General features: G+C 34.4%; 2 protein-coding genes across 5 annotated transcripts; one reads left to right on the top strand and one right to left on the bottom strand.

Moving 5' to 3' along the window:
* Positions 1 to 340: 340 nt before the first annotated feature.
* Positions 341 to 9,059, bottom strand: LOC107867514 (synaptonemal complex protein 1). 2 transcript variants are annotated; one of them, XM_016713786.2, is made up of 19 exons: positions 8,435 to 9,059; positions 8,295 to 8,344; positions 7,878 to 8,085; positions 7,644 to 7,769; positions 7,390 to 7,488; positions 5,656 to 6,332; positions 5,327 to 5,575; positions 5,109 to 5,237; positions 4,955 to 5,023; positions 4,765 to 4,875; positions 3,810 to 3,917; positions 3,611 to 3,721; positions 3,458 to 3,541; positions 2,643 to 2,732; positions 2,452 to 2,550; positions 2,019 to 2,105; positions 1,844 to 1,906; positions 1,329 to 1,429; positions 341 to 752 (listed from the first exon to the last, which is right to left on the bottom strand). In XM_016713786.2, exons 1-18 carry the CDS (start codon positions 8,592 to 8,594, stop codon positions 1,331 to 1,333), a joined length of 2,619 nt encoding a protein of 872 aa, XP_016569272.2. In that variant the 5' UTR covers positions 8,595 to 9,059; the 3' UTR covers positions 341 to 752; positions 1,329 to 1,330. The 2 variants fall into 2 exon arrangements, with proteins under 2 accessions (XP_016569272.2, XP_016569273.2); XM_016713787.2 differs by lacking the exon at positions 8,435 to 9,059 and having other exon boundaries at positions 8,216 to 8,344.
* A 228-nt stretch (positions 9,060 to 9,287) lies between these two features.
* Positions 9,288 to 12,187, top strand: LOC107867513. Of its 3 annotated transcripts, none has more exons than XM_047410942.1 (3): positions 9,288 to 9,652; positions 9,835 to 9,877; positions 11,782 to 12,187. In XM_047410942.1, the coding sequence occupies exons 1-3, from the start codon at positions 9,503 to 9,505 to the stop codon at positions 11,916 to 11,918; spliced, it is 330 nt and encodes a 109-aa protein (XP_047266898.1). In that variant the 5' UTR covers positions 9,288 to 9,502; the 3' UTR covers positions 11,919 to 12,187. The 3 variants fall into 3 exon arrangements, 2 of the variants coding, with proteins under 2 accessions (XP_047266898.1, XP_016569271.2); XR_007054573.1 differs by having other exon boundaries at positions 9,290 to 9,652; positions 11,450 to 12,187; XM_016713785.2 differs by lacking the exon at positions 11,782 to 12,187 and adding an exon at positions 10,415 to 11,069 and having other exon boundaries at positions 9,300 to 9,652.
* The last annotated feature ends 2,943 nt before the right edge of the window (positions 12,188 to 15,130 follow it).

Raw genomic sequence — 15,130 nt, 5'->3', positions numbered from 1 at the left:
CTACATAGGACGATTTCAAAATAAACAATTTTTGAATTTTTTTTATCATGCTACATTCCCTCCGTTAGGTAAAAGGTGTTTGACTATAAAAAACAGTAAAGAAATACTTTAAACCAATGATCTAAATTCTAAAGTAAACTATAGATATTTGTGTGACTTTCTTAAAGATTAAATGGATGCCATTCATTTTGGGACTCAAAAAAACTAAAGATGTAACATAAATTGGAGCAAAGAGAGTATTTGTTATTTGATTCTAGTGTTTCCTTGGGACATATGTTGGGAAGACGGTGGGGATGGTGGCTTTGTGCGTTAGTTTTACTAATCTAATGGAATCTCCACGTGGTCTGCTAAACCAGCAACCAAAGCTTAAGTACAATCAAAGCTAATCTTTATACAGTTTGGAAAGTACAGAACAAAAAATATACGTGCTTAAGTACAATTAAAGCTAATCTTTATACAGTTTGGAAAGTACAGAACAAAAAATATACGTAGTTCTAAGCGGCTGGTGAATTCACTGGTGCACTTCCTCTCCCATTGAGCTCTAATCACGTTATTTCCCCCACAGTTTCTTCACATACTCATTGCAATGCTTTACATTTTTTTTTTTCATTTTTTCCCCGAGAGAAGATTATATTCCATGCTATACAAGAAACAGACAAATATATGCCAACCGTCAAAGAATCAGCATGCACGAATTTACAGGTTTAAGAGTTCACTTCAGATAAGCACTCTGGAGAAGTACCCTTCTTCACCTGAGAAAGGATAAAATTAATAATTAAGAGTTTTACCATATAATATTATCAACCTGAAACACTGATAGAAGCAAGAAACTAAACAAGGATGTGATGCATGTGGCAAGAAGCCAAAGAAAATACAAACATAAGATATAATAACAGAAGTGAATCAGATTTTATTGACACTCCTGGTAAAGCTGCAAAAGCACATAAAATAGTTACTATTTTATTCTTCTAACAAGTTACATATAATGTCTGCTGAAAACTGTGTAGCTATATATTTACAGATGGGGGGGAGAGGTTATTGGATGCAGTGCAGGCTGATTGATAGTGTACAGCACAGTTATGGCTGGAAGAAGGCAAATTATTATTTCTGAAAGGTTTCTGCAATCAGAGGAAAATAAAACTTTATTCTTGCTTCTAAGTAGTGAAAAAAATGTTTGCTCAGACCTGTATTCTCTTGGTAGCTGTATCTTTAGATAGACAAATTATTGAGTGCACTGGGAGCTGATTGATAGTGTACAGCACAGCATGACAAGAAGAAATATAAAGCTTTATTTCTCAGGTTTCTGCAATCAGAATGACTGATAATACCTCTAATCAAATGCATAGGGATCATCAGCATATGGATTCAGAGATCCTTCTGAGAACAAATCACCTATATTTGCAGGTTTTGGATGACCTCCTTTAATACCCTGCATCAAAATTAAGTAGCAGATGTTAGAACGAGTTAAGTTCAAGTAAGGTGATTTGTCTGTCTCTTGTTACTCTTTTAACTAGTTAAGCTCTCAAGGCACCACTCCAAAGGAGACATGTTGTTCACTTAGATTAAGGTACGAAGGACCATGAATAGAAGTGAAAACATAACAGGTCAAATAATGGTTCATATCGTTTATAACGTCTGGGGGAGGGGGGCGGGGTGTTCTTAATTTTGGTGTCTCCTTTTTAATCGTGCTTCAATGGACCCTTTTATAATTCAGGAATATAAAAGTTAAAACTTATTTAAACACTGGCATAGTAGGATAATGACACGTAGTGACTTCAATATACTGGAAGAATCTGGTAATGATGGCAAGTGAACAGAAAGCAGGAAAATGAATGAGCCATACCCCGATAACCTCTCTGGGAGTCTTCACCTTTGGTGTCCTTTTCTTCTTGTGCTTTGATGAATCCTTTCATAATACAGTAACATTAAAGTTAGACTCATAATATAAATTGGCAGGCCAGTAGTCTAGTAACTGACATACTGGAATCAGGTAACGACAACCAGTATATTTTACATACATCAAACATGACTGTGCTTTTTGTTTTTCTTCGTTTCGTGATTGTTCTGCCATTTGTGGTTTCAACTTCATACTCATGATGGGTCACCTGGAATTTACAAAGTGAGGAGAAGCAGTGAGATAGGACATGTAGACCAATTCAGATGTCTGTCAATATAAACTGAAAAGGCTAATTGCTGAGTTAACCATCCAGATCTTAAAAAGGTATCTCTACAAAGAAGGGGATGAAATCAGAGTGTAAGCCAGATGCTAGATATCAATTATCTAATGCAGAATGAATTCATAATAAATCTGAGTTGCATGCTCCGCGATAAGGCATCAGCTATCTCATTCTACAGAACTAAGTGCACTGCTACTTATTCTCAAACTAATTTAGCAGAAAACTAATTAAACCAAATTGTCTGGGTTACCTATAACTGCAGTTAGCCTCTTACCTTCCTACTATGTTTAGGCAGATTTCCAGTATTCGCTTGCTCCACTTTCCTCAACAAATTTGATACAGGTGTTTGACTTCCTACCAGATAATGTGAACCCTACCAAATTATTAAAACATAAGCTAAAATCAGCAGGCTAAGTTTAGAAAATTGAAAGGAAACCAGAATGATCTGTTGCTTTGCATGTTTACCACATCCTTGGCTTCAACTCTCTCAGGTGCAAGCTGGCTCCTTTTGACACTATCAGGTTGGTTTCTTTTGGTCACCGAGCAAGAATAGTTCTGCAAATTTCACAAATTTTCAGCAATGATGGTTGAAGTTAGATTATTAACCAAATTGGCTTTATTTAATGTGTTCAGAATCCCCTCAAGTAGCAATCAGATTGATCCTTCCCCATCACCTTCAGTTTCAGATCAGAAATATAGTTGTCAAATTTCTATCGTAGGTAAACTTTTGGAGTCTTTTCCATTTGTTCTCATGTTTGAGCCAGTCATATAGGATTTCAGGGAACGAATAAACTAGTTGAACTCGGTGATCAGCATGATACAGATTAGAAGATAAAAGTTTAACCATTAAACACAAAAAATAAAAAAATGCAGTTACAGTTTTACCTGATATGAAAGTATCTTTACCTAAAATAAACAAAAAGTGTTGCCTAATATGGGAGCCTGGGAGGAAAATAATTTATTTGTATATATAAATTAATAACTGATCAATCAGCAGATTTATATGTAATATGCTAGTGTTTCAACAGCAATGACAATGCATAGCTATGTGGTTAGATTAGAGACAGTTACATAGTTCATTAATATACTACAATAAGCTTTGATAACCAAATTTATATCTTCACGAAGTATTTATTAAATCAGAATGTATCCACAATAGAAACAGAGAATAGGAATCTTTCTTCCCTCTTGTGGCAGGGTGTGCAAGAGGGTTTTGGAATGGGGGTGGGGGTGGGTGGGTGGGGACCTCTGTGCATCTATCTAATGAATAAGAGTCAAACCTTCTTTGAAGTCACTTCTTCCTCCTCTGGATTATTTCCCATTACTTTCCACTGCAATTGCAAAAGAGCCCTCTGTTGCTCCTCCTAAGATAAGACGTGAATACTACAATGAGACAAAAATTTGATGTGAACAGAAAATCAATTAGAACATACTTTAGACTTCTGCATATCCAACTCCTCCTGCAGTCTTCTGCAGTCATCCTCATGCTCAAGTCTCAGATCTCTTAACTGAGATTGAAACTCATTCCTCATTGAATTTGTTTTCTGAGATAAATATCACACATCAGCTAATACGGCAACATACATGCAGAATAATGAGCTAAGACAAAAAACTACACTTAAAAGAGTTTACCTCTCTCAATTCACTTTCATACTGAAGTTGAGCACGTTTTAGCTCGTCGTTGTGACTGGCAACAAGACACATTTCCTTCTTGCTGTGCTCTTGCTGAATATGACATACCTGTGGCAAAATGCTTCAGCTACAGGCTAAATGGAGTCTGTTTTCAACATTGTTCACAAACTTGTGTCTTCGAAGCCCAAGAAATGTTGGAGTTTTATCTGACTACATTACTAAGTAAACAGAAGGTTTTATGTCTCTGAGGAAGCATACTTAGTCTAACTGCCCATCCGGATACATGGTGGCAAAATAGAATCCATTAGATGTAACAAACGGGATTAGTCTAATAATCTTTTAATTTATTAGATGATGATACTAGCTGATTGTAAGTTCATCATATCAAATTCCTCTAAATATTTTCATTCTTTAGCAAGAGAGAAGGTTATTTAGGAAATTAAATAGAGTTCAATTTTGGGCAAAGCTGCCTTGAAGAAGGTCACTTCAACAAAAGCGTGAAAATATCACATTCTAGTAGCCGGCTCAGAATTGTGATTCCTCATAACAAACAACTCAAAAAATCACGTTTGAGCCTTAAACATCATTTCAAGCCTTGAAAAGCTGTTTAGATCCTGAATCCATTTTTGTAGAGAATCATGAGAAATCCATTAACTCCAATAAATGACAAAAAGAACTTTTAGATAAAGATCATCATTCGCAAGAATTTCCCTACATCCTTACAAAATAAGCGTGAGAATCATGAAAGAATATTGAACTTCAATGCAACTGCACAATAATACTTGTCAGGAGTCGAACTAGAATACACACAGAAAAAACTGAACTGTGTGCAAAGAATGACATTGAAAGAAGGATAAGTAGAATAATTAGACTGTGAATTTGGAATTCCTAAGAAACGAAGATTTCATGATCCTAAAGATGTAAACGGTAACTGTGCATCCTTTCCCAGACATACCAAATTAGCATTTTCTTCCTGTAAACGCTTCAACTTCTGCTTAGATTCGTCTCTGCATTCCAACAGCTTTGATTCACAATTCCTTTCCATCTCCCCAATGATTTTTTCAGCCTGAAGAAAATAAATAAAGCGGAAGGCAAACAATATTTTTCCAGTAAAATGTCTTTTAGTGTAAGAATTTAGTAGCTACCTTCTCCTTCTCTAGATCGACACTTTCCAACTTCTCCAAGTCATACCTCCTACGGATGTCACTGATGGCCTGAGGAAGATCTTACGAGTGTAACTTGTAGGATAGGAGAAAACAAGTACAGAGAAAACAACAGAACAAATATTTTATAGTTAACCTGATCATTTTTCTGAGATAATTCCTTTAGATGTCTAGAAAGTTCTAGCTGTTTGCTTTCTAACATCTGATCATACTGCTTTTTAGATTCGGCGAGCTTGCTTTCAGCAGCAAGCAAAGATGTCTGAATCTGCAACAAGGTGCAAAACACTGGTCATTTAAACACATTGTATTGGCTATAGTAGGATTCGTAGAACCAAATGTATCCATAGAAAAAACCTTTTCTCTCTCAGCTTCCAACTGTTTCTCCCTGTCCTGAAGTTCCTGAACAAGCTGATCTTTCTCCTCCAACTTACTGTTAATCTCTGTAACATGCTTCTCCAGTGAATCCACGGTTTCTGTGTAATTGTCAATTTCCTTGCGTAAAAGATGAATTTCATCTTCCTTTTTCTGCAGGTCTGATTCAAGCTTTCCAGTATGATCTTTGTTCTCTGTTTCCATCTCGGAGAGTTTCAATGATAAATTTTGCTGCAAGATATGAAAATTGAGCTTGTTATGTTTAATCAGACACTACTACTAGGCATGAATATCTTGTGAGAAGAATTGACCATTTCATTCTCTGATAGTTTTGAATTATCTGATAAAGTGACAATATTTTCCTGCAGCTTGCTAATCAGCAGTTCCATCTCCATCTTCTTGGAAAGAAGCACTTCTCTTTCAGACTCCAATTTTCTAATTTGATCTTCTGCTAAACGGGATTCTTCAGCGTGCTGCACCATTGCATGTTCTTGCTCTTTCTGAAGTGCGAAAACTTTATCCTTCAAGTCCGTATTGGCCAACTGTAGAGCATTTTTCTCTGATGTAATGCTTGTATATTGATCCTGAAGCTTGCCCAACTTTTGTTGAGCATGCCGAGCAGCAAGTTCCCCCTTCTCTCTCATCATTTCAAAACCAGAGTCAAATAAAGCATTGAGCTGAATAATCTTCTCCGCAAAGGCAATACTTTGGCTATCCAAATCAGTAAATTTCACCAACATTTCATTCACAAACTCATTAAGGTTCTTTATCTCCTGAAGTGATGTATCTAATTGTTTAGCGAAGTCGCTATTTTTAGATACAAGATCACTCTTTTCTTTCTCCAAATTGTTTTTGGCAGTTCTCAAGTCCTCCAGTTCATCTTCTTTTAATCTTGATTCAAGATGTAATTTTTCCAACTTAGACTTCAAATTTTCCACTGCAAGTCCATTAACTGCTACAGTAGCTTCAAACTCCTTGATCATGGCATCTTATGAATCATTAAAAGAAACAAGTAAATAAAAGGAGAAAAATATTTAGAACTGAGAAGGTTACCAAGTGTAAACTCAGCACAAAAAATAGAGATGTTTAGATCTATGTCAGTAGTAGGACATTTGTGAGACAGAATGAAGCACAAGAAGAAAACTTTTCCTTTTTGATTAACAAGGTAAATGCTCCAAAAGAGCTAACACCTCTTTTGGAGAAACTAAGACTCTGATAAGTTTATTAATAAAAGAATCTTAAAGAGCACAGCATGAACTCTAATGGATAGAGAAGAACGTCAAATGACAGATGTCAAATGAACTGTTTCCAAACACGGTGAACAGTTTCAGTTGCAGCGTAACATAAAAAAGAGATGTTATCGTTGAAGTGTGTGACCACCTCAACTAAAAGTTTAAGCTTTCCGAGAGAGAGCACTTTTTTTACTAAATTATCTCTTCAATATGCCCCCTCATGATCAGGCCAGATTATTTTTCATGGGCTAAAGCATGTGGAATTTTTTTAAAAAATTAATGGGAGCGTGAGATTCGAATCTAGGACCTCTGTCTCTTTAATGTCATGATAAGAAAATGGACTTTGGGCCTAACTAAACCAGAATAGGTAGCTCATGAGGTGAGGATGCCCAAGTATCCATCCCACAAATGATGTGGGACTCAACAGTTAATACTCTCAAAAAAGACTTGAATTTCAACCCCTTGGTTTAAAAAGGAGAAACTACTTTGGCATTTTTAAAGCTACAGACCAGTCTACGAGCTTTCTTATGTAATTAAGAGCAGTCAGACGTAGATTGTTTACGAACAAATCGACTGCATGTAATAAAAGTAAATAGAACTTGAGCTGCTTAAGTAAATTTTTTCAGTGAAGTCCATATTGAATTCAACCAAAGGCAATGGGATTTGAAAGACAACAGAACTAAAATAAAGAAACCAAAAAAAAGAGGGGATTAGCTTGCTGATGCAGACGGTAGAGCTAATTTTTTACGCAGCATCTGCTATTCTGGAAAGTTGAGGTGCAAGAACAAAAGCTCTTGGATCATAGCTATTTACCTTTCTCCTCAATTACACTGATGCATTTGCTCTGTTCAGCCCTGAAACAGTTCCCCATTTTCTCCTTCTCGATACGAAGTTCATTCAGCTCCGTTTTACCTTTAGTAACAGCCCAAAAACATGTTAGGAAATTATAAACATTAATATAAGAAGCATAAATCTCTAGTTATTCAGGAGGGATATGGTTTCTGACTACTTAGAATTTCTCAATTGGGGATAAAACATATTGCACAATAGAGCATTTATTAACTTACAATTTCTAACAGTTTCTTCGGAGGATTCCAACCTCAAATAGAGGGCATTCATGTTGTCTTGCAAGTTATCAATAACAACAGAAGTTGCAGATTGTTTATCTTCAAGAGATGCCTTGTCTTTCTCAGCTGTAAAGTCAAGTGCACAATCAAATAATTAATACTAAAAAGCTAGAAAAGATTGTTCCATCTGCTTTGCATCTGGAATTTTTTCAAAGGAAAATTCCGCTTACATACCATCCTGAACCACACCAGCTAAGTGCTGTAAGGTTTCAGTTAGCTGATCACACAAGGTCTTTGTTGAAGAAAATTTAGATTCCAGTCCTTTCCATAGCTTCTCATCTTCTTTCTGCTTCACTTTCAACTTAGCATTTTCATTATATGCATTTTGCAACTTTTCTTCTAGCATACGAACATCTTCAGTCAACTTCTTCAATTTAGAGCTCTATATTATGATAGCACATAGTCAGAAAACAAGTGAAATTATTGAGTATTGAGTTTCAAATTAAACATGAAACCTAATAGCAGTTATATGAACATACAGAGGCCTTTTTTTCTGTATAAGCCTACTACACCTGATAGCTGAATCTATGGCACACACACAAACACAAAACTATGAATTTGTGTTCGATTTGAAAAGTTCAACCAATTTACCGCCAATTGAAGATCAGTTTTAGCAGAAGCTTGCTCCTTCACCAATTTCTCTGGAAACGACAGAAAAAACATAAGCAATTTACAATCAAATGCATCAATATCCTCACAAAATTTAGAAACCTAACACATCAAAATACTACCTGCTGTAAGCTTCAAATTCGCAAAACTTCCAGTAGAAACCATATCAGAAGACATGCGCGGATTTATCGACTTTGATTTCGCAGCTCCTAAACCAGATCCTGATAGCGATTTGAAGTGATCATGGCCTTTCATGCCTGATAATCCTAAAAGTTTGCTCATTTTTTCTAATCAAACGCAAATACTTTCCGAATTCCCCTACATACACGAACACGAAGTACAAATCCTACGACATTAATTTTGTGGCCTTATTGATCACAAAACAAGGATTTTAACCCTAGAAGTCGAAAAAAATTCAAGCGATTGGCACCGTGAACTTAGCTTTGAGTTTCTGTGTTGAGGAAAATGCTGTATCGGAGAAGAAAATTGTGGAGAAAGGAACGTCGGAGCGATCGTCTTCTGCGATTTTCTCTCAGTTGTTGAACGTCGAGTCTGTGAGAAATGAGAATGAAGAAGATTCGAAATGGAATGGCGCCAAGGAAATCCGGTATTTATAAGTCGTAGGGCGGGGAGATATTTTCACGTTTCATCTTTTTGAGCACGAGTAGAAGAAAAATACGAGTAAAAAAGAGGAGGGAGAATTACTATTTGGTCCGCTGATTACTCAAGCATACTCCCTCGATCAATTTTAATTGATATATTTTTACTTGACATATAGATTAAGTAAATTAATATTTTAATTAGCATATTCATTAAGAAACTCTATATAAAAGAGAAATAGAGGCCTGCCATAGGACCGGTAATGTGGCATGCCTTAATGATAAATAAATATATTTATTTTTTTCTGATTTTTTGAGTTATTTTTTAGTTTTAATTCATTGCTATTTATTTTTTTAATTAACAAATAAATCTATTAATTATATTTTGTCATTATTACCATTTAACAAAAACCCTCCATCTTCAGCCTTTCCCCCTACTCACGGCTTTTCTTAATTACACCTGCTTTGGCATTTTCTTAAATCGTGATGGAGGAATTAATCTCTGGACAAACATAAAAACGATCTAAAAGATAAAATTTTCCTCACCAGAGTTTGCTCTTGTGCGCCATTCGTGCTTTATTTTCATCAAAAATGGGCGGTGCAGGCGAAAACGGGAACGGAGGAGGAGGGATACAACCATCGGGTGTGGCGAAGGTACTGTACTCGGTGGCGAGGATTTCGGTATGGTGGGATATAGAAAACTATCAAGTACTAGAATTGGACTTGATCATGTTCCTGCAGGTATAATTTACAGTTTTTTTTTTCTGTTTGTGTGGTTGTTAATTTGTGCAATTTTGGTGAAATTTGATCCTCATGCGATAGTGCAGAATATAAGTTTTGCGCTTGTGAATATGAATTACTGTGGACCTTTTTCGATTTCCGCTTACGGTGATATGACTAAGATCTCTGCTTCTGTTCAACAGGCACTTAATAGTACTGGAATTGGACTTGATCATGTCCCTGCAGGTATAATTTACAGTTTTTTCCCTGTTTGTGGGGTTAATTTGTGCAATTTTGGTGAAATGACTGAATTTTGATTGATTTGACGTGTAGTTGAGTCGATCTATGCTTAAAAGTTTTTTTTAGTGTTACTGAACAGGATCGGTTAGAGCTCTTTTAGAGTGAAGGATGTAACTATCTTGGTGTCCTCTTGAACAATAACTACTACTAATACAACATTACTATGCTAAATGTTTATTAGTTATTAGCAGACATTAAATTAAGAAGAACCGAAGCTTCCATGTGCCACGCTTGTCTCCACTGACACCTGATCTTGCCTTTTCTCTTCCTCTTTTTATTTCTTCTGCTACTTCTCACAACTTTGCAAAGCATATTCCTCTTATAGCTTTGACTTCATATTTACAAAGCATGTTCCATTTAAGAAAGAGTACACCCTTCTTTAGATCAAACTGTGTTCTTTTTTGTTGTACTTGGATGTTACTGCCCCAACTACATAGCTCATATTGAGTTCTTGATATTCATTTTGTTGGCATTTTACTCAAGTTACTCATCTGGGGTTGTTGCCTTTTGATCTATTTTGGACTATAATGGTGCCAAGTTCTGTCGTTGTTACCATGGAGAATCCTAAAAGCATTTCATTAATTGAGGTTAATGATTTGAATTCACCGGCTTTTCGGGATAAGAGCAAGGCGGCTAATCCTAAAAGGTTGACTAAAGTGCTCCTGCTTAAAGCACAGAGGAGACTTGGTTGTATCTCATGGATGGCGAAATAGTTCGTACACTACTTTTGCATCTGTCAAGAAACGTATTGCGTTATTAAATGAGAGAGATGAAGATCCAACGTACAGGGGGAAGTTGTACAGATTTATTATAGCTTTTCTTGCTATATCAGTGGTGGCTTTGTTTATTGAAATCTTTGCTTATTTCAATTAGTGGCATTTAAATCTGGTGAATCCTTGGGAGGTGCAAAGCATTTTGCAATGGACTTATATGGCTTGGATTTCTTTTAGAGCTGATGATATTGCTCCTTCCCTTGCGAAATTCACTTCATTTTGCATTGTGCTTTTCCTCATTCAATCTATAGATCGCCTCGTATATAGATAGAGGAAGAATATGGGAATAATGATGTGGCATTCTTCTAAAGCCACCATTTCTATTTATCTTTTTTGTTCAATGAATGAATTAAAACTTTGGGATATATATATCTTCTTTGAAAATGTTATTTCATTTTTTCTAACTAGGGGAAGAGGTCCTTAACGCCTTCCATTTTCCTTGAATGCCATGGATAGGATGAAGGGGAGCTCTGATGTTTTAGATTATATTAAGACTTTCAAAGGAAGAAAGATCAAAGAAGTTATTAACTTTAAATAGAATGTTAATAAATTGACCATCTGTTAACATCAATAATCACAACAAATTTATTGAGAATGGTAATGAAAATTGTAATTGCTACCACCTAAAACAAAAGTACATTTTAGTTTCAGAAAGCAATGGGAAAATTTACATATTATGCAGCTAATTGTTCTTCATTGCATGTTCTGAAAACGTTCGACAATTATCATGCTCATTTCCATATAGCGTTGTGCACAATTGGTTAGACAGCTAGCTTCGCTGGAGCTGAACTTGCTTCCAGGTGTTCCAGTGATACATTTATCCCAGCAAGCACTTGTAAGTTTTCCAACAATTGAGGAGCAAAAATTAGTAAGATGAAGACACAAACCATAATGTGTTTTATGAATTGCTCAACACCAGAAGGAGCTACTTAATCAAATTTATAAGGAATGCAAGCTCTGCACTCATGTAGCTTAAGATTCCAAAGCACTCTGAATTTCTTAGCTTAATATGGCAAAGAGGAAAAGGCAATGAACAAGATCTGAACGATCCTCACAAATATGTATCATTGTGAAAAGGCAGGGAAGGGTTGACAACAATGTGTGAATTTCATCGCGAAGGAGCTGGAAAGACAAAGATTGAAACCTATGCAACCAAAAAAGGCAAACAACTCAGGTGGTTTCAAGGAAGAGGAATATTTGTTGAACAAGGATGAATGTCCAATTGGAACTATGCCTATACGCAAAGTAACACAGAAAACAACTCAAGTGCTAGAGAAGCCTCCTCGAGATTGGCTCATTAATACTTTGGATATAAATGGATTGATATAATCTTCCTTGAGTTGATGTTATCATGTATACATACCTATATAAATATCTACAGTTATGTATTTTGATTTGGTTTTGTAATTACGAGTTTAAAACTCAATAGTACTTATATACGTAAGTTAATCTGCTTATAGTAAGATGTTCTGGATTTTTTTAATACTTAGTGCTGAGTTATAATATAGAGTACTGCTGAATAAATATTGATTTTTCTGCTTAATAAAACATATATACATACATGGAATACTCTATATACCTCACCTCCAAGGTAGAGGTACGGACTGTGTACACTCTTAATACCCCAAACCCTACTATGTGGAATATATTGGATATGTTTATCAGTAGATAATGAGTCCGTATATCCTTCCTCATTTATCAGTTTAGGTTTTAAGCAAGATACGAACTTGTGACGCTTACCTATACATATTCCGTGAACCTCAAGCCTGGAGGCATTGTAACTTGCAGAAATATGTAACGATGAATTGTATTTGATATTGGGGTCAAGGTTTTCCTTCCAGAGAAAAACCATCTCTATCTTACATAACACTTAAAATTTTGGGTGAAAATGAAGGTACCAGGACCGGTTTGCGTGTAGCTCAACCATTCTATTGGGTACCTGCTACCCACATCTACATAGGTACTAGATACCCACAACAACATACCCAGAATTGAAAAAACTGCAACAACAACAACAACATTCCCAGAATACTCATGAATTGGGTAGAGTATTTGCAGACCTTACCCTTACTCAAAAGTATTGAGGTTGTTTTCGATAGACCTTCGGCTCAACTAAGCCTTAGGCAAATGAAAAGAAATCATTATTACATAATTGAAAAAACTGCAACAACATTCCCAGAATACTCGAGGGTTGGATTGGGTAGAGTATATGCAGACCTTACCCCTAATTCAAAAGTATTGAGTTTGTTTTCGATAGACACTCGGCTCAACTAAGCTTTGGCAAATGAAAAGAAATCATTATTATTAATGATTATTATAATTAAGCTAATGAAGAATTGAAAAGCCTAATCATTCTATAAGTTTGTCTATTGTCGTTTCCTACTTTTCCTTTCTTATTTTCTTATTAAAAAACTAACATTAATTTACCCTCTTTTCCTTAGGAGGGGTAATTTGGAACGGAGAAAGTATTATGAATAACTATCATTAATCTTCTTTAATTTCCTATGCAAGAAGAAGAATCAATCAATCAATCAATATATATATATATATATATATATTGCCTCATCTAAGGTCAAAGGAAACATCGCATCAGAAAGGGTCGTCATTCGCTCGATATTAAAGAAGTATCTTAACTCTTCTTTTCTTTAATATGAGAGTGTAGACATTCCGGTACAACTTGATTATACGGTAGATCTAGCATCATTTTTCATTCATCAGGCTTGGGAAAGGAGGTAGATGCTCCCCCACCCGAATCCTTTCCGGCGCAGTCTATCATTTCTAACAACAATTTTGAAAAGAAAAAAGAGAACGAAAGAAAAAGAGATAGAGTTCAAACGCTTTCCATAATAGGTACACGAGAAATGTCTGGATTCATTTTATAGTAGAAATGTCATAAAGTGCGAACCAAGATCCATGATACAAAAATCAAAACCAATATATATATTACTACTCTTAGAGATTTTCAATGCTATTTATCCTTTTTATGATTGTTTTTGCATATAATTGAGTTTTCTCCTTATTTTAAATATTTATGTGTTTAATAAAAGATGAAATTGTTATTTTAAATGAATTTAATCAAATTAAAATGATAATTACAGTTACTATTATTGGCATTGCCAAACTCTATTATAATACTTCTTTCTCTTCTTCAGTCTTTTGGTATTCCAAATGAGGACATGCATTATAAATATTAAAGAACATTTGTTTTAAAATCTTTCCTCGCTCTATTATTATCTAAGTTTAAAAGAAAAAAGAAAAAAACGACTCCTTTATTACCTAAGTTTTTATTTGAAAAACCCAAAGGTCACACTACAAAGACAAATCTCTTGATATTAATTAATACTAATAATTATATTAATAATTCACAAATTAATGATCAAAGAGATAAGACAGTCAATCCTTAACAATTGCATCTATATAATGGATATTGGGCTTATGTATTTTGGTATTCAATTTTTTTTTATTGTTGTATATTTTTATATGTTGAAAGCTTGAATTCTCATATTATGTTATAATTGTTTGGTTTTTCTGGTCTGAATATTTTATTTCCTAAACTTTTTACATTCTCTTTAAATTTTTCTCTGCTTGTCTTTTTCTCTTTAAACTAAAAATAAATATATACATTTTTTAATCAAATATATACATAGTTAAATTTGATATTTCTCTCCTTTGCATTTTTTTTTTCCAGAATATGAAGAGAAGATTATAAGGAAATTGCAAGTTTTGAAGAAAGAAGAGGGAGTGAGAATTAGAGGACGAAGTCTCATTTACAAGTTTGATATCTGAATGTGTGCAAGCATTTAAATCAAAGGAGCAAAATCTGATCGTAACTGCGGCTTGAGGGATATTACATGCAATTTCTATCTATTTATCTTCTTTTTGTTTTATATATTTTATATGTCCTTTAATTTTAAACTTATTTTAGTATAGTTTTTTGTTTAATCTATAAATTTATGTAAATTGTTTGATATTGATTTTAGATATTCTGCAGGTGAAATTTTGAAAAAAATTCAGAAGAATTCAATGTCCGTTATTGTTCATACTAAAAATTAAATCTATCTGTTATTTTCCCCTTTTAATCTACTTTTGTATTTGATTTATTATCTTTCTTTTTCTTTTTATCTTTTTTATTTTTAATTAAATTACAAATTTATTTGTAGACTTGCATATTGATTTTTGGATATGTGAATATTAAGATTGAGATTGAGTATGATATAAATAAAAAACCATTTAAAATTTACTATCTCAATTATGTTTTTGAATAAATTATTTCAATTGATGTATTTTAAAACCGTGCAAAGTGCGGCTGAATTCACGAGTTAATTAATAACATGATTATTTTATTATAGTATTTTCATTAAATGATGTTTACATTATATTTTCATTATTAGTTCATTAATTGATGATTGATCGCAAGAGAATCTCG

This window comes from Capsicum annuum, chromosome 4 (assembly GCF_002878395.1).
Source record: "Capsicum annuum cultivar UCD-10X-F1 chromosome 4, UCD10Xv1.1, whole genome shotgun sequence".
In the NCBI taxonomy this organism is placed as follows: Eukaryota; Viridiplantae; Streptophyta; class Magnoliopsida; order Solanales; family Solanaceae; genus Capsicum; species Capsicum annuum.
Note: the sequence above shows the minus strand (reverse complement) of the source record. Positions and strands in the feature narration are given on the sequence as shown.

What these genes read in the sequence shown, in the direction of transcription:
- LOC107867514 (XM_016713786.2), bottom strand. Translation starts at nt 8,594, where the DNA reads ATGAGCAAACTTTTAGGATTATCAGGCATGAAAGGCCATGATCACTTC. An exon ending in AGCTGGTGTGGTTCAGGATG is followed by an intron (nt 7,770 to 7,877) that starts GTATGTAAGCGG and finishes TTGACTTTACAG; the next exon opens with CTGAGAAAGACAAGGCATCT. An exon ending in TGGATATGCAGAAGTCTAAA is followed by an intron (nt 3,542 to 3,610) that starts GTATGTTCTAAT and finishes GTCTTATCTTAG; the next exon opens with GAGGAGCAACAGAGGGCTCT.
- LOC107867513 (XM_016713785.2), top strand. Translation starts at nt 9,503, where the DNA reads ATGGGCGGTGCAGGCGAAAACGGGAACGGAGGAGGAGGGATACAACCA. An exon ending in ACTTGATCATGTTCCTGCAG is followed by an intron (nt 9,653 to 9,834) that starts GTATAATTTACA and finishes TCTGTTCAACAG; the next exon opens with GCACTTAATAGTACTGGAAT. An exon ending in ACTTGATCATGTCCCTGCAG is followed by an intron (nt 9,878 to 10,414) that starts GTATAATTTACA and finishes ATTTTACTCAAG; the next exon opens with TTACTCATCTGGGGTTGTTG.